The sequence below is a fragment of the Gastrolobium bilobum genome, unplaced genomic scaffold (genome assembly GCF_033153095.1).
Source record: "Gastrolobium bilobum isolate Gb01-03AN ecotype WA unplaced genomic scaffold, APGP_CSIRO_Gbil_v1 utg7904, whole genome shotgun sequence".
Taxonomy (NCBI): Eukaryota; Viridiplantae; Streptophyta; class Magnoliopsida; order Fabales; family Fabaceae; genus Gastrolobium; species Gastrolobium bilobum.
Genome location: NW_026899548.1, coordinates 246204 through 265330, shown reverse-complemented (window position 1 = coordinate 265330; position 19127 = coordinate 246204). Strand labels below are relative to the sequence as shown.

The 19127-nt window shown below is 35.2% G+C and overlaps 3 protein-coding genes across 4 annotated transcripts; 2 read left to right on the top strand and 1 right to left on the bottom strand.

The window, feature by feature from the left end:
- Positions 1 to 3157: 3157 nt before the first annotated feature.
- LOC133291283 (tRNA wybutosine-synthesizing protein 2/3/4) lies at positions 3158 to 10758 on the bottom strand. Of its 2 annotated transcripts, XM_061489518.1 has the most exons (10): positions 10027 to 10758; positions 9300 to 9705; positions 8419 to 9013; positions 7817 to 8310; positions 7554 to 7683; positions 6780 to 7015; positions 6207 to 6342; positions 4970 to 5046; positions 3874 to 3980; positions 3158 to 3752 (listed from the first exon to the last, which is right to left on the bottom strand). In XM_061489518.1, the coding sequence occupies exons 1-10, from the start codon at positions 10739 to 10741 to the stop codon at positions 3646 to 3648; spliced, it is 3003 nt and encodes a 1000-aa protein (XP_061345502.1). In that variant the 5' UTR covers positions 10742 to 10758; the 3' UTR covers positions 3158 to 3645. The 2 variants fall into 2 exon arrangements, with proteins under 2 accessions (XP_061345502.1, XP_061345501.1); XM_061489517.1 differs by having other exon boundaries at positions 7817 to 9013.
- A 240-nt stretch (positions 10759 to 10998) lies between these two features.
- LOC133291305 (pentatricopeptide repeat-containing protein At1g11710, mitochondrial) lies at positions 10999 to 13334 on the top strand. Its single transcript, XM_061489547.1, has one exon. The coding sequence runs from the start codon at positions 11033 to 11035 to the stop codon at positions 12992 to 12994; it is 1962 nt and encodes a 653-aa protein (XP_061345531.1). The 5' UTR covers positions 10999 to 11032; the 3' UTR covers positions 12995 to 13334.
- Positions 13335 to 15504: 2170 nt separating this feature from the next.
- Positions 15505 to 15983, top strand: LOC133291309 (ATP synthase gamma chain, chloroplastic-like). The gene has a single exon (XM_061489551.1). It carries the CDS (start codon positions 15651 to 15653, stop codon positions 15951 to 15953), a length of 303 nt encoding a protein of 100 aa, XP_061345535.1. The 5' UTR covers positions 15505 to 15650; the 3' UTR covers positions 15954 to 15983.
- The last annotated feature ends 3144 nt before the right edge of the window (positions 15984 to 19127 follow it).

The window sequence follows — 19127 nt, the reverse complement described above, 5'->3', positions numbered from 1 at the left end:
TTAATCAATAAAAAAACTGAATAACAGTAAGCAATTAAGCATATTTATAAACTATTAGTAATTATATTTTAATTACATAATAACTCCTAAAAAAAGATATGAAATCCCTAAATTAAGAAATAAGCTATTAAAATAATATAATTAATATACTTGTCATATCAATTTGTCTATTTTCCCGTTAAAAAATTTATTGTACTAATCAATTTACAACTCTAGAGTCTTCAGCTTTCCTCTGCATTCCTCTAATTGTATATGCTTTAGTCCTTAATTTATTTCTGTCTCTTATTATCACTTTCGTAGATGTAGAATAATTTCGTAATTACCAAAAAAAAAAAAAGAATAATTTCGTAATTTTAATTTCAATATTTTGATATTACGGGAATTTTTCATACATATCAAACTGTGTCATTACTTGTCGTATTCAAATTATCTTTCCATTTGCCAAATTTTTTTTTTATCCTTCTTACATACTACTTTTCAAACTCAAATCTCTAACATCATATAAGACTCGTTAAGTTAAATTTCCATTTATATTTACATAAATACAATATTAGAGAATGGTCTTATAAGTGAGCATTCTTTTAAGAAACTAATATGATTGAATGGTTATTATGAATAATATGATTGTGATTTTATAAAAACTAACTCCTTTAGTAATATATATATAGACGTTGATCTTTTTTGATCTAACGGCTTTAAAATGAGGTGTCAAAATTTTAAATAAAACACTGATGTCAAAGGATTCTGCCTATATATATGTGTGTGTGTGTGAAAAAAATATTTCTCCGGCAATTTGAAATAAGTTTATCTCCGGCCATCCCAAAATTACGTCGTTTTATTATTTATTTTTTTATATTAATTGATTCACCTTTGAATGGTTATGATTTCTTTTTTCTCTCTCTTCTTTTATAACCATTGATCCATCTTTGTATGACTATAATTTAATAGTCGGAGATAAAATTATCTCAAGCAGCTTGAGAAACGATAAGCCCTATATATATATATATATATATATATATATATATATATATATATATATATATATATATTTGTAAATAACTCCTTTAGTAATATTTACATTATTCTAAATTTGGTCTAATGAAATATATTGTGCAAATCTGTATTATCTAATATAATTATTCTATTTAAAATATGGGTAAAGGATTTCTTCGGTCACCGGAGATAAAGTTATCTCCAGTGAACTCAAAACGACATCGTTTTGAAATGGAAATCAATGTGTTTTTGTAATTACAATATATTACAGGGTTATATTAGTCTTTGTCATTATAATTTTTTAATTTTATAATCCAAAACGATGTCGTTTTGAGTTCACTAGAGATAACTTTATCTCCGATGACTGGAGAAATATTTTTTCCTTAAAATATTGATGTAAAAATCAATTTCAAGAATATACAGCGCATATAGGCATTACACACGATATGATACTTTTTCAAATGTTCTTATAAATTTTAACCATATCATTAGTATTAGGAAAATATATCATTCCTGTAATAGGAAAATTAAAAAAAATTCCTCTGGCCCCACTATAAAAGAAAAATAAAAAATAAAAAGAATTCTAGTACACTTCTTAATGAGTCTGCAACATAATTATTAAAATCGGACCAACCCGGCCGGGTCGACCCGTGAACCGGTAAACCGATCATATAACTGGTCCGATTTAAGCAACAGATCAGCCATGCATCAGAACCGGTGCGATCCGGCCGATTTCATAAAAATCGATGATCCGGTCAGTTAACCGGTGACCCGGCCCCGTCTCAAAAAAAAATTTGAATTTTTCTTTTTCAAAAATAATCATGATGGACATATTTGAATTTTTTTTACTTATTGACTTATATAAGTTATGTACCTACAACACTAATATTATCTCAATTATGTATTATGCAGAAAATTTTGAATTAATTTATAGTTAGAGATGTCATTTTCTGAACCTAAAGTCCCGTATCACAATCATTATATTTTTGTTTGATATTTTATTGGATAATAATATGTGATTTATTATTTTTTATTAAAATATTTGAAATTTTTATCATTTTTCTTAGATATTTGAGTATGTTTATAAGTTTTTAATATAAATTATAAAATTGCATATAATTATCGAGTCATGCGATTGAACCAGTGACCCAGTACCTCGACCGATCAATGACCGGACCAGTTTTAACAACATTGGTCTGCAATATTAATTTTTTTTTTTTGTTAAATACATGCACCAAATTAATTTTCGTTTTCCTATGGCAGGACGGATGTATTCCCCTTTTGGACTAATTTCCTCCTTGCTCCTTCTTGTTAATGTTCGCGAAACGGACAAATTCCTTGAAGCAAGCTTTGGTGGCTGAGGCTAAAGCCTAGTTTGGTGGCTCGACCATCTAAGCCATTGTGACCACCGACAGTCGCTGATCAATGGGACCTGAGTCATCAGCATAAACGCCAAGGACAAGGACACATCCACAAATAGTGCCACGAGTGGGGACAAAAGTGACACTTAAACTCTTCTACTATCAACACCTCAATCCCTTCCTTGGATTTTTAGAATGAATCCACGTCATACAAATTAATTTCATTTTTCGTCCAAACTATATTTTCTGCAACTTGATGTTAAATAATGAAAGGAAAAGTGCAAAATACGCCTGCTCTAGTGATGATCATGAATCGAGTTTTCCGTATCCAGATTACTTTATATGAATAAAATATACTTACCAGCTTACCATTCAGGATTAAGCACCAAATGACACCCATGCAAGGTTTTAATTCAACAAGAAAGAGTAGACAGTCGACATAAATCACTTGTTGCAGTGTAAGACAATAAGCCAAAAATGAGCTAAGGATTCTATGATAAACTGGAATTTCCAAACCAGAAAACCACACGTTAACATCACAATGGTAAAGCTGTACGAAAACATGTTTTTAAAGAATGAGCCATACCAAACTAAATGAAACTACCCTAACCAGAAAATTAATCAATCAGAGAAGTTGCAACTTATATTATGTTAGGATAATGAGTTCAACTACGTTTTAGGCCCACTTTCCAACTCTCTAAAGCATAGACGTGAGTTGCGATTACAATGTTTTGGGTCGGCAATCATGCCCGCGGATTAAACAATCACTATAGTCCCTCTGATAATCTAATAGAGACATGGAAATTATGAGCTAAAAGAATAAAATCCTTTACAACATCCAGACAAGAAACTATCAACTATGGGCCGACCAGTAGTGTAAAACTTCGTTGCAGCCCAAACTATGGTACACAAACAATTTTACTAGTTACAAAAATTCCCTGAGCACAAGCCCTCCCCTCCCAAAACATTATACAACAAACTATTGTGACACCATAAATACTGGTAACAAAGTAATATGTAGCACTTGGAATGCGGCACAAGTTTGCCATGGCCGTGTCATTGCCAAATTCAATAACTATCATGCAGTTTACCACTCGCATCTGCAAGATTTACAAGTCCGACCAATGTTTGAACAGGACTTTCTGAACTTGTGAAATCCAAACTCAGCGTTTACATGTGCCATTGGTACAAAGGTAGATCAGTTAGAATCTTGGCATATTAAAATTCCTAATGACTTTCATATTGATTGCATGCAGAAGCCAATTTTTAATCTCAAATGCCAACCCATTCGCTATCTTTGGATCTGCCTGCATCTTACATCTGCAACAACATGGCGAATGTGTGGAGCATACCATTTCACCCTTTCAACATGTTCTATAGAAACCTCCCAACAATAACCTGTGGGAATCATAATGGTGCGAGCGAATCAATTATTATTCGAGAAATCAGACCTTCAGAATTGCAGTGGGACATGGTAAAAGTTGTATAATTTAAAAAATAAATAATAAGAAGATGCTACCTTCAGATTTAGCAATTTCACATATCGACTTTGACACATGATCAGTCCACTGACACTCCTCTGAGTCCTTTGTATTCCCATGTACATGTAATATTCCACCCTCTCTCCTGCAACGTTGATTCCATAGAAAGAGTGAAATTGGTCATGAAAGTAGTGGTCCAGAGAATTTTCAACGTTGAATCTGAGCTGAATTACGCTAGTTATATCCGCACAAAGAATTTTCTCCATTGCCCTATCCGGAGCTTATGCTTCATATATTAATTCAGATTTGGATGATTATATTACCGTCTACACTAACAGGAGTCATAAATTTGGCATTTAATTAGTTAGATGCAGTGGTTTCAAACCAGGCAATTAACAGGATGAGATGTGAACTATAGCTTCAGAGGCCAATTTAAAAATTACTCACTTGGGAATCAGGATGTGAAGAGAAGGAAGCAAATGGTTTCTACTAAAATAATGCAATAAAATTAAATTCCAGCAAAAATACTGAAACTGTTTTTTCTAATAAATGACTTAGCACCTAATGCTAATATGACAGTTTCTCTCTAATTTTATTCACAATATGGCTGCACGTTAGGAGATTTTTAACATTAGTAACTTCAGAAAAGTAAGTTCAAGAACTCAGTGCCACAGTTATTTCGATGTCAATCATCATTGATATTCAGCTATTGAGAACAAAAGCAAAGAAGAATTTTTAAGAACAGAAATGCAGTAATAATAATGGGAAAAAGACTTTTCATGTTGCATGAGAAGTTGCAAGCCACTTTTTTATTTTCTATTTTTTTAAGGTGGGCCCCACTCCTTTCTCTCTTAGTAGAAAATCTCCAACTCCTCATGCAACATGAGAAGTTGCAAGCCCAATAATAATTTATTAACATTCATGAGAAGTTCAGTTATAATTAAATAATATGGTGCTGTTCACCAAAAAAAATAAAAAATAAAATGGTGCTAAATAAGCATGCAACTCATAAGATGGATGTGTAAGCAAGATGCCACCATCAATCAGAATTTAAAAATTGCCAAGATGGCTAAATGCTGACAACAGAGTAACACCGGATAAGTCTGTTGAAATATGTATCAGTATTCCAATTACCTTAAAGCCCTCACAGCTGTGACCCAGCTACACTCACTAGATGGAAGGAGACCAAGACAGACTCTATCAGCCACATTCTGTAAACCAAAAAAAATCAACATATTTAGTTATTTCCTTCTACATACATCAGTTGGTGTTAAGAATTGATCAAACTGTTTTCGTTAAGTATCACAAATGTTCATTGTCTGTGCAGAATCACTCATGGAAAAAAGTGAACATTACATGTTTCTTTCCTTCTATTTATCTTTTTACCAAACCGGGCATTTTATCTTCTTTCATCCAAAGTTGCTGGAAGAGTATCTCAAATAATATGTCAGAAGAATGCTCATTTATTTTTACTTGTGGTTAACTCAGGCTAATAATAAATTATCTTAACTAAGACAGAAAAGATAAAACATGTTTTTTCACTGGCATGTAGTATACAACCAGATTTTATTGAGGATGAATTGCGATTTGGGATATGGTGAACATATTTCCAACTTAATAAAGACTTAACAAAAAAAATGGTTAGCGAGATCAAAAGATTAACCATCTCAGAATGTTGGTGATAAATCTTTTGGTTAATCCTCCCAAAATCGGAAATATGATTGCCAGGAAATCCTAAATTGAAATTCTCCCTTTTATTCATTAAGATGATTTTCCGGAAATGTTATATAAGAATATAACAATGACATTAATTAATGCAATAACAATATATATAGATAAAGAGCAAATTCCAGTGCACAAGACTCCCCGACTTTGTGAGGGTAGGGATGAGGGTCAATTATATACAGCATTACACTAGAGACTGTTTCTCAAACTTGAACCCGTGACATTTTGGTCACAAAGGAGTAATCTTATCGCTGCTGCTAAGCTCGCCTCATAAAAATATATATAGATACAAGAAATAAATTTCCATTATTAATAAATTGGCCAGGTTAAACTAAACAGTGATGGGATGTCTAAGGGCAACTAATGTATCACTGACACTGGGTGTGAGGGATCTAATCCGTGTCAGTGGATGAAAAATGGATCTTTGGCTTCTTCAAGGAACTGGGGAACTGCAGTGAGTTTACTCCTGAGTTATGGGGAGTAGAGAAGGTGTATCTATGGCATACAACAAAGAGAGGCCAGCTGAGTTATGAATCAAATTCCTTCTTGCTAAGGACTGGATGGATCCAATGAAACCACTTTTACATGGAAGCAAACATGTGTCGGCAAATCATAGTTTATGGGTGAATAAAAACACACACTATACCTTGGGAGCTGTAATTCGGTTATCTCCTTCAAGTATAACACAACGGTCAGCCACAGAATTTGCTTGTAGATTATGTTGGAGAGCTTCGATAGCATGGGGGTTCCACTCACAAGCATATACAAGTTTTGCCTGGGCCCTGCTCAAGATCATGCAAAAACAATAAATATAGATTAATATTATTAAATATTAATAAACCTCAGAAGCAAGCAAACCCGGAATAATGGATACTAGAAAAAAAATTCAAATCCTTAATCTCTTTTTAATAAAAGTTCAGGAAGCATGCCCCTTTCCAGTCACCAAATGCTCACTTTCAGATCCAGAATGTATTTTACGAAGTTTAAAAAATTTGAATTACCAATTTTTTTTTTACATAAAGTGTCCAATGAAAAATGGAACCATATCTTCACCATATAGCACTGCATATTCATGCCTCTTGTCCTTCCTCCAATTATTACGCAATATTGAAGGCTAAAGGGTATTTTTTGTCAAACTATCCCAAAACTTCAAAACAGTACTCTATAATTAGAGATTATGTATAATGCACAGCCCTGCCTGTATAAACAGACAGAATACCTGACAAGAAAAGGCAGCACGAAGTAGCCAATGCCTGCAAACAGATCTACTATAACTTCATCTTTACAATCCAGTCTGGCCATCCGGAGCTTCTCAGAAAGATTACCCCATGAGAACATGCATTTAGTAGCATCGAAAGAATAGAGTATTCCATTTTCTCGATGATTGACCCAGCCATTATCTCCAACAAGAATCTGCAACCTGCTATCTCTTGTACCAGTTGCAGCAACTGGGCCCTATAATATACCAGATTACTCGTGTCATAAATAAATGGATTCACTGCAAAGCAATTGCAGGCAGAATTGAAAACAGCATTATGTTCAATAAACTAAAGCTATAAAACAATTGTCTCAGTAATAAAGTATTACAGGTAATTCCAAGATATTTTCCTTCCAAAGAGATCAATCACTGTAAAACATTCATGGTTTGCATATTAACAAGAAGTGCCAATTCCATCCTCCTTTAATTTTAGCCTTCATAAATTTGTTAAATATCTTTTGAAACTGGATTCCAACCTAGACTGAATTTCTAGATGTCTAATTTATTAGAGAAAAATATCTTTTAATCTTTACAATTCATTTGCTATTGGTAATTTCAGTATTTCATATATTTGTCAAATATCATCATCAGATATCCCCTTATTTGTTGGATAAAAATTATACATATTGCGTTGAAAAAATATCATATGTATTAAAAAATGAATCAGTAGATGAAACTAAAACAGGAAAAGCAAAAACACAAATTTAGGTATTACTCATGTATATATATGATTACCTGGCGAGCAAGTCGAATAGCCTTAAGTGATTTAGCAACCATGGACCAAAGCTCTTCTGCAATGGAGTCCCACATGGAATCCTTGAAAGAAGTACTTGAAAGTATAACAATATCTCCAAGCCGATCCCACCTGGAAGACATAAAAGATTACTACAAAACACACAACACTAAATGGACTGCATACAAGAACAAAAATCCAATATGAATGGAAAATAAGCATGAAGTTGGAAAGTAGCAACCGGAAGCAATTTTTAGAAAAGAACCTTGTTGGCAGTTCCTCTAGAAGCCTTGTGGGTAGGCCTTTATGCTCAATCAAAGACGTTACTGCTTCAGTCATCACTTTCAAAGGAGACTTTGCAGCTTTTTTTAAGTCAACAACTTCATCTACCAGAACAATGGCACCATATTCACGGAGAAGAGTCAATGCCTCAGAACAAGATAACTCATTTAACAAGTATCCGTCTTGTTTAAGTGGTTTCGAAAAGGGAACATCATTTTTTCCATCAATTGCATCTCCTGAATGATGATTCCTTTCATAAAATACAGAAAAAAAATCATGATGGACTGGAAAACAGATGTGTATTCCACCCTCTTCAGAGTATACCTTCCTTCCTAAATCTAACCATCCAAACTTCTTCAATATATCCTTCCCCAATTTTGCATATTTCTTTTCTAATTGCAGAACATAATGCAAAACAATCATCTGACTTTGATTATTCAAGTGAGGCAGGTTATCATTAAAATATACACTTTCATCCTCAGATATATTTGGTGCATCTTCACGTTGGGGTCCTTGAGAATTTTCAGTCTGATTCCCATTCGTCCCTTCATTTTGGTTAACCATATGCTTTCTTTGATTTTTGACAGGCATAAGATCGTTATGTGAATGCAGTAAATGGAGCAAGCTGACTTTTTTAGGCTCAGTGAACTTGGTTCCAAATGCGTAGCATGAAGCACCACCACCAAGTATAACAAGATCATCACAAATAACATTGGCTGTACTACGCACAAATAAGTCTTTCCCTACAGAATTAAGGGTGACATGCTTCCACATACGAAGCTTCAAATCAAGTAAAGCTAACTCTTGACAATGTTGTCTGACTGGGCAACCACCAAGAACTCCAAGATAATTCTTATATACAAAAATTGAGTGGGAGAACCTAGCATGTGGATTCCTTCCAACTGTCTTCTCCTTCTTCCATTGACCCCTCTGAACATCAAAGCTATACAAATCCCCAAGTGCTTCCTCACCATTGTATCCGCCAAACATAAAAATTTGAGAATCAGATGCCACCATTGCATGAGAGTGACGTGCACATGGCCAGTCCCCAGAAACTGGAATTTCTTTCCAGTGTAAACTAATTGTGTCAAGAATATAAAAGGAGGAAAAGATAATATCATTATCAAGCCCCCCAAATACATAAATGTTTGAACCCATGACAGCTGCAGCATGACGATGCCTATCCAACATGTAAACATTAAACATACAATGAGAAAATAATGTTACCAAATCAAATGATAGCAAATAATGTTACAACACCTTATACTAGAGTTACAATATACAGTTTAGTAAGTTGTAAGCATTCATGCACATGAATTAAAATACTGCGACAATTAAATATATGAAGTAGTCTTGAAATCCTACATAAAGCTTCCCCCCCTCCCCCTCTACTGCACAATTGCTTGATAAGTGTCATTCATTTGAACTGGCTACAGCTACAAGAGAAGAATGCTGTAAAGCATTACCTGGGAGGAAAGACACTGCCACCACATTGCAGTAACTTCCAACAATTCTTAGTTGTGTCGAGGATCCACACCTCACTCAGAATTTTATCAGGACCAGTCCGACCTCCAATCACAAACATAAAATCTCCAACCAATGAAGCTGTATGGCCTAAACGTGGAGATGGAGAAGCGCAGCCAAAAGTGCTGATTGTTTCAAGATTGCCAGAACATGGATCAACCAGTAACAAATCATTTCTTCTTGCATGTCTCCCCGTGCCTCCAAAGCCACCAAATACAACTACTTTCTTGTGGTAGGCATTATCCAATGTACAGGCAGAGTGGCCCCAAAGGAAAAGCTTCTCCACCGGTTCACCAACAATTTCAATATCGGCAATCGATGGACCACAACCGGGAAAACCCACAAACCCTGCCAACCATTCAAAGATTCAGACTTTCGATTGATATTAAAAGGAAATTTGTCCTGCAATCAGATACATATCAATATGTATCAGTACTGATTTCATAACCCAGCATATTTAGTCTAACAATCACATATTTACAAAAACGGTACTATAAACTGTAAAGTCAACATCATGTGCATCATAATGCTCTAATCAAATGGCACCAAGTCTAAGACTAATCCCTCTAACGCACAAGTAAAAAAAAGAATGATTTCATGATATAGTTCGAAAAATAAATTAAGTAAAGCATTGACTAAATGGAAAAAAATTATTATCTACTGAAATACCTGAATAGGTTTCTGCATTCCCGTTTCCTAACAAAGATTCATCCTCAAGTTCAAGATGATCGGAAACAAGCCCCACTTCACGCATTGGAGCATGCAAGGACCCATTGGACTGTAACATTTGAAGAAACCTCTCTGTTCTTTTCCTATTCGCTTCCATTTTGTCGTTTGCGACTTCAACAAGATAACGAACATACTCAGGCGTCACCATAACCTTCGAGGTATCCCCCAACGGCACCTCCAGACGTATCGAACACCGAATCGCTATAATCACACGCTTGTTAGCATTGGTAATGCCGGACTCTCTGAAACCACAAGATATCGCTAACGAGACGAGCGACTGAGCAGAAGAGAGGTCTTTGCACTCGACGGCGATGATGAGTGGCTCGAATCTGAAGACGAGTTCGGAAACAGGGAACAGAGTTGACTCGGAGGGGAAGAGGAGGCTGAGGACTGAGTCAGGATCGGCGAGTTCGTGGGAAACGAAGAGCCAAGAGCCTCCTCTGGCTTTCTTCTTGAGATTAGGGTTCGTTGAAAGTGGTTGAGAAAGGATAGAGATTCGGCCAGAGCAGGAACTCGTAGTGAAGTATGAAGGGTTTTGGTTTAGTGTATTGATGAGAGGGATGATTGGTGTGTCCAACGTTCCCTTTGGTGATTTGTCTGATTTCGTTGAGCTCAATGAGTCTAAAACCAATGCCTTCCTCTTCTCGAACTCCATTGTTTCTGTTAAGTTTGACAAACCCACCATAAACCTCAGAAACTGAAACTAGGGTATAGGGATAGAAGACGAGGGCAAATCGGGAATAATAATTATATTTGTCGGGTTCGGGTTATGGGCTTCTAAGTCGGGTTATGGGCCTCAAAGGTTTACCCTCGAAGAAGTTTAACTGAGTTTCAATACCTTTTATTTTCTCGAATGCCGTAATTAAATTAACGTTAATCGAAACTTGGTCTTCTCACAAACTTGAAGGTTGCAGAGGATTTGGCTATTTGATGAACATTTCTCTCTATGTTTTGGACTTTGTTTTCCAATAAAAGTCGTTGCCTTTTCTTCACTCGAGCTTTTCATGCTGGTAAGCGTTTCTCGAACCCAAGTGCTGAAGATATTGTTTTCAGGGCTGTTTGTGTTAATCTAAAACATAGGAGATGGAGTGTGTTGGAACAACTATCCCCAAAACTCACCAATTTCGTTGTGAACCGAGTTGTTTGCGAGTTTCAGAACTCGCCCCAGTTAGCTTTAGAGTTTTACAATTGGGTTGGAGAGTTATTCCCTTACTCGTTAGATTCTTGTTGCACCTTAGTTCATGTGTTAGTGAAGTCAAGGAGATTCGATGAGGCCCTGTTTCTTATGCGAAACTTGATTACTCAAGAGGGCACTCCTCCTTTGGAGTTGTTGGAGGCTTTGATTGAGAGCTATGGAAACTGTAGCTCGAGTTCTGCAGTTTTTGATGCTCTGGTGAGGGCTTGTACTCAGGCTGGGGCCACTGAAGGTGCTTATCATGTTATTTGTGAACTAAGGACGCGAGGATGTTGGGTTACAGTTCATGCCTGGAATAACTTCCTAAATCACCTGTTGGAATTGAATGAAATTGATAGGTTCTGGAAGTTGTATAAAGGAATGGGTTCTTTTGGTTATGTGGAAAATGTGAATACTTATAATTTGGTTATCTATGCCCTTTGTAAGGAATGTAGACTGGTGGAAGCTATTTCAGTGTTTTATAGGATGTTAAAGGGTGAAATTTTCCCTAACATTGTTTCTTTCAACATGATCATAGATGGGGCGTGCAAGATTGGCAACTTGGATCTTGCCTTGAAGCTCATTAAGAAGATGACCTCCATGACTGGGAATTATGTTTGGCCCAATTCTGTTACTTACAACTGTATCATCAATGGGTTCTGCAAGAAAGGGAGATTACTACTTGCAGAAGAAATGCTTCATGAAATGGTCAAGGCAGGTTTTGAGCCGAGTGTTAGGACATATGCTACTTTAATAGATGGGTATGCTAGGTGGGGAAGTTTGGAGGAAGCACTCAGGCTGTGTGACGAAATGTTAGAAAGAGGATTGTTTCCTAATACTGTTGTTTACAATTCAATTTTATACTGGCTTTATCGTGAAGGAGGTATTGAGGAAGTATCTTTGCTATTAGCCGACATGAATGATAAGCACATACACCCTGATCAGTACTCCTATGCAATCCTCACCGAAGGGCTTTGTAGAAATGGATATCTGACTGAAGCTCTTAAGCTTCATAACCTGATTTTAGAAAATGACCTAATAAAGGATGCTTTTTCTCTCAACATACTCCTCAAGTATATATGCAAAAGCAAAAATTTGGCAGTAGCTAAGCAGCTATTGGGCAGCATGATTACACGTGGTCTAGTTCCTGATGTTTATACATATGGAACTGTGATTGATGGATACTGCAAGCTAGGTAACACAGAAAAAGCACTTGTAGTTTATGATGGGATGATTAAGATGGATGAGAAGCCAAACTTGGCAATATACAATTCTTTCATCAATGGTCTGTGTAAAATGGCCTCAACAGATGTTGCAAAACTTCTAGTAGACGAATTACGAAAACGAAAATTATTTGATGCCACTACCTTTAATACCTTGATTAGTGGATACTGCATCAGCGGACAGATTGATGAAGTGTTTAGTTTGACATTGGAAATGAAGAGCTTGGGCATTTCTGCAAACAAAGTCACATATAATACATTGATAAACCTTCTCTGCAAGTATGGGTGTGATGAAAAAGCAAAAGAACTGATGAAGACGATGGTTATGCAGAGGATTCGTCCTGATTGTATAACATACACTACACTTGTTACCCATTTCAACAAGAAATGTCGTCCTGAGGAAGTAGTTGCATTGCATGACTACATGATTCTTAAGGGAGTTGTCCCTGACCAGAAAACTTACAATGCCATTGTAAGCCCACTTCTTTTAGAAGGAAAAAAAGAGACATGATTATACTATGGTATATATATATATATATATATATACTCACACACTAGTATAAAGGGTTGCCCACAGTCAGAGGTTAATGGGTCACTTTTCCCTTCTTTTTCTTAATTGAATTAAATTATGCTGAGAATTGTCGTTTTAGTGATTTTCAATGTCTCAGCCTTTCTCCACTATATGGTATAGTGGAAGCACATTTTGGTGATACTCTGTATAGCTACAAGATTGATATTATGATTCTTGTTCTGGAATTTATAGTCTTGCAAAAGATTTCGAATAGCATCCACAATCTAATTGAGCCTAGTTCTTAAATTTCTTAGTGCTGGTGTATTTTGAATAATTTCTTATTCCTATATAAAAACTGAATTGGCTCAAATTAGTGAACTATTAAACGTAATTATCTATGATGATGTTGCAATCTGCTATCTGTATAGTTTTTTATTATTATTATTATTCTAAGAATATTAAATCTAGGAAGTCAGCAGGAATGCTAGCAATACATTTATTGGAATATTGTCAGTATTGATGGTAAGATGCCATGTATGTACTGTAAAATCAATTAGGAGCCAGATTAGGATTATGTATATCAAGGACTGAATCGTTTTAATTAATACTCATCCTAATATATATCGAGATTATGTGTGGACTGCTTCATCTTATCTGATTTACCCTCTAAACTTCAAATTTGACTCTCTTTTATAAACATTTTAATTATTATTATTGGATAAAATTTCATGTTGATCCCACTAAATAACTTGTCTTCATTTTAAAAATGGTAATGAAATTGATAGTATTTCAATGATATTATTATGCCTTTTGAGATTAAGCCATCCCTGCAAGTTGTAGAAGTTTATGGATAAATGCAAAGCATAAGTACAATGATAAAGAAATATATCCATGTTGATTGTATTTCCAATGGATACTGATATTAAAACATCCCAGTAAGTTGTTCAGCCCATCCCCTTGATTTTATTTACATTTGCAGATTTCTCAAATATGCAAAGCATGAATAAATCTATCTTAAGTCATGTGAATTTGAGAATTTCAAGTGATTTTTTTTATATTTTTATTTTTGGCTAGGAATGATAATATACTTATGAAATTTTGGTTGCGGTGCTCTTCAATAGGTGCTAGCTCTAATATGATGTTGGATTGAGTAATTAAGCTGGTCGAAAAGTATGTTAAAAGTGAAGCCTCAAAGGCATTGAAGTAATGGTTAACATTCAATTTTACATTTTTTATATGGCTCTCTTTTAGTGCTGGGTAGTCCATGTCTCTATGTTTAAAATTCATGCATGTGTGAAGACTTCAAAATATTGTCAGAGAATCTTTAAATGCCGATAACATTATGGGAAACTTGAGGTTAGTTTCACTTGACCATTCTTTGGGTTACTGAAGCAGCTGATTTTCAAAGACTTGAGCTGGAGCTTATCATGGCTCTTCAATTTCTTGTATCTTTGTTCATTTCTAAACTTCAAAAAAATTTCTTATATGTCCCTTGTATGTACTATTAAAAAACTATATTTCTTGCTTAAAAATGGGTTTGAGTTAGAATAAAGAATCCATGGAGGAAAATATACAAAGTTGTCTTTTCTGTTTTTGGCACTTCTTTGCTTATAATTTATTATCATAGATGATTTCTGGGCTTAATAGTTGTTTGATGGGATTTTTATTTACAGGAACCTTGCCTGGGAGGTGTTTATTTTTTTTTGTTTGCTTGACTCACTTTCTGGTTTTTCGTATGTTAGTAACTTCTATGTAGATAAGTTTGTAATAGTTCATTGTAAAATAAGAAAAATAATAGGAACAGTGATACTTTCTTAGAATTATGTATATAAGAAAATAATAAAGAATGTGTATCTTGAGATATCTTGCTTATGTTCGCTTAATTATGGTCCTAATTATACTATTTTGACAATGAGTGAATGGACCTTTTTGAAGGGCTCTGCATATTTAATGTTAAAATTAATAACCATGGTTACTTTTTTAGTCTGAGTGAATCTTTTGATTTGCTGCCATAAAGGGAATGTTAGTTGTTAAATAACATTACGTGAAGTTTCAACATGGTCGGTCATTAGGGGGGTGTGAAAAGAATATATGCAGATAAAGGCACGACAATGTTTACTTCACTTAAGATAAGCCAGAGATGTGAATCATGCTATCTTAGTGGATTAATTAACTTCTTTAATTAATACAAACAGCTTATTTTCCTCCATTTCTATTGCTTTGTATTACCTTGCTAAATGTAACCGAGAAGTCTTTAAATGTAGCTATATCTTATTTTAGATTTGTTTCTTTGATAAATATGAATAGCTTAAGTCCTCTCAAAGCCTCTTGGACTCCCTTCCGTTACTTCTATTCATTAACACATAAGACAGTGCTAAGAAAACAACCAAACCCACATACTGACCCACTTTTACATCTTCTGTGTGTTAATATGCTTATTATTAGTGCAGAACCCAATCTCCACTGCACTAATGTCTTGCTCCATTCTAACAATGCGGGTGTCTTCCAAACCTTCTTTGTCTGATCCTTCTTCTCTCTCCTTTGGTTGTGTCCTCAACCTTTCTTAGCTTCCTTCTCAAAACTCTCCTGCTTTCACCCACTCAAGATCCTCTGTTAACACCATTCGGTGAAGAACACCCAGAAAATTACAGGGGCAATGAAGCTTGTTGCTGCTGCAAATGTCAGAAGAGCACACGAAGCTGTTGTTAATGGCAGACCTTTCTCAGAGGCACTTGTTGAAGTCCTTTACAACATCAATGAGCAGCTCCAAAATGAAGACATAGATATCCCCCTCACGAAAGTTAGGCCTGTGAAGAAGGTTGCCCTGGTTGTATGCACAGGAGATCGAAGTCTTTGTGGGGGTTTCAACAATGCAATCCTAAAGAAAGCTAAGGCCAGAAATGTTGTATTGAAGGATCTTGGTCTTAGTTGTACTGTGATTAGTGTTGGTAATAACTAAAAAGGGTAATTCTTATTTCATTCATACCAGTTGATAGCCCACTGCTAAAGAAGCTCAAGCAATTGCTGGTGATGTTTTTTCACTCTTTGTCAGTGAAAACTAGGGTTGTTAAAACAGGTTATGACACGCGGGTTGAGCCACGACACGAAAATTCGTGTTCGGGTTGACCCGCAAAATAATTCGTGTCGAAAAAAATGACCCGCAAAAAATTTGTTTCGGGCATTTTTTTAATTTTTTTTACTATTCATTTTTTAATTTTTTTTTAATTTTGACCAATTTTTGTAAAACAATTTGGTCAATTACCGTGTTGACCTCTATTTTGAATGTTATTCGTGTCGTATCGTGTCAATCTGCAAAAAAATTGTGTCCTGATCGTGTTGAAGATTTTGACATGAATAAAAATTCGCGTCGTGTTCGTGTGAACCCGTTTTGAGACCCCTAAGTGAAAATGTTGATAAAGTGGAGCCCTTATACACCAAATTTGTGTCATTGGTGAAGTCAGATCCTGTGATTCATACCTTCCTTCCACTCTCACCAAAAGGAGAGATCTGGGATGTCAATGGTAACTGTGGATGCCGATGAGGATGAGTTCTTCAGGTTAACAACCAAGGAGGGAAAGTTGAATGTGGAAAGAGATGTTGCAAGGACGAAGACAGTGGATTTCTCACCTATTTTGCAGTTTGAGCTGGACCCACTACAGATCCTGGACGCCTTGTTAGTTGTTACCTCTATTTGAACAGCCAAATTTTGAGGGCATTGCAGGAGTGACTAGCCAGTGAGCTAGCTGCTAGAATGAGTGCCATGAGCAATGCAACTGATAATACAGTGGAATTGAAGAGGAACTTATCAATTGTATACAAGAAGGAACGTCAGGCAAAAATCACAGCCGAAATATTGGAAATTGTTGCTGGTTGCCCAAAGTTCTTGTCTCATCGGCGGCTGGATTTCTTTGTAGGTATCATAATGGATATTACCCTTTTCATTCAGCTATGGCTGTCCAAGAAAGTTATGCAATTTTTCATTGCCTTTATCAAATGCGCAAACCCAGTGCGCTAGGAGAACTGCAGTGTAAACTGAAACAGAAGAGCTTTCCAACTTTCTTTGTGAGTGTAATCTCAAACAGAGTTTCTGTGTTGATTTGTTCTCAACTTCACGGTGGCTATACATATAAAGTAGTTTTTGGCTTACTTCGTATGAATCACAAAATGTTCTTGTGTAATGTGACAAATGCGTTTGATACATATAAATGTAAGATAACGGGATCTGCTTTGATGGATACTACACACACACAAGCACAACGATAAGCTTTCTGATTTTAAATGGGCTTTCGCATTGGATGAGTTCATCAATAATCATTCCTCACTATGCTGAATCTCATTATTTTATAGCTTTCAGGCTTCTTTCCTTTAAGTTAAACTGGCTTAGAGGTTTTTGCATTACACGTTACATCATATCCAAACAATTAGAGCAGGTCAGAAAATAATAAACCTCCCTGACTTTTAATTCTATTTAATATACATGGTAGATAATTATTCATCAAAAAATGTATAGTACATACATAATTCATGGCTCGTACAATGAAATGCACGTAGTAATTACATGCTTCCTTGCAATGAGGTTATGTAGCAAAAAGAACAGTTGGACATAATTTGTCAAAAATAATTCGATTGTGTGTTCTTTAATATGACTATATGTGAAAGGATCGTAACCATTAATAAATAGATCAACAATGATGATTTTGTAACTTCTTATCTTAATATTTTTTTCCCTTATTACCATTTATTCACCATTGCATGATTAGGAGCTTCTCACGTAACATGATCATATTAATTAACACACGAGAGAAATCACTCCCTAATTTGTCATTGATTAATCAAAACGTGTGACTCTGAAACGCAGAGATGTAGCAATTCTAAACTCAGACGGTTGAAGGTTTATATTTGACCTCATAGGAAAGCTCAAATTGCTCCCATGCTTTCAAAAGGCAGGACTATACGTGGTTGATTTTCTGTGTAATACACAGTTTCTATTTTAGACAAAATATGACCTGACCGCCTAGTTTTCTCTGATTGTCATTTTGTTGCCAACCACAATGACACACAACAAACAAACAACTACAGATTCATATAGACGACATCATTAAACTGTTCTTTTCTATTAATCTGAATCTGTGTTTAAAGCAGTAACATTTTTATTGATGAATGCCATGCTGGAGGGAGAAAAAGGATTTATAGAACACAAATTCTAAACAAGTTAAGAAAGAATAGTAGAGAGAGTTGGTTTTGTGATTGAAACTTCATAGACTATAATAGCTAAACAAAGCTTCGCCATTACCCCAAGTTAATGATACCACTAAAATGAAAAAGGGTAAAAAAAAAATTGGTTGAAATCTTGAGTGTAGCAAGTTAAGGATAATTTGAAAGAAAACATGACATCAACCGAGCACAAAGGTAAAAACGCCATGGATACCTTCACAGTTATTTTCAATACAGAAGAAGGGATATAATAAACTAAACCAATAATAGCATTTATCTTGTTCCATCCATATATATGTATTGAACATTCAGAGTGCTGACTGCCGAGCAATGCAAATTACTTGCAGAGTATAAGACATGTGTAGTCTAATCTATTTATTTCTGCATGCATAAATCGATGTAATAAATGCTGTGAAGGGTTATATGAATCTTTGGCCATCTATTGACATTCAAATTATGTTACCATGAATAGAAGAAGCTTTCTTCGGAACAGTCGGGTCAATCATGTTTTCTTCAATATCATTCCGCATATGCCACATGATGAAAGAATTCTTAGATCGCGTTCATAGAAACAGGATGGAGCCATCTTTGAAGTCTTCCCAGGAGCACCACTTGTCGTTGATGATGGTTTGACATTGATTCTACTAACTAATATATGATATTAAACTTAGCATATACTGAAACTTTCCCCCATTTTTATTCTGATTTCTTCACTCGAATTAATTAGATAAGACTTGGTGTTTACTCATTATGATCCTAAACATATCAACAAGTCTAATATTCTAATATTTAAAACACAATCCAATATCAATTTTATCTTGATTTAATACCTATTTCCACATTTCATTCGATCAAAATAGAACATTCTTTAATGACAACCAATTCAGGCTATTCACAGTATGATGATTCTAGGTCATCA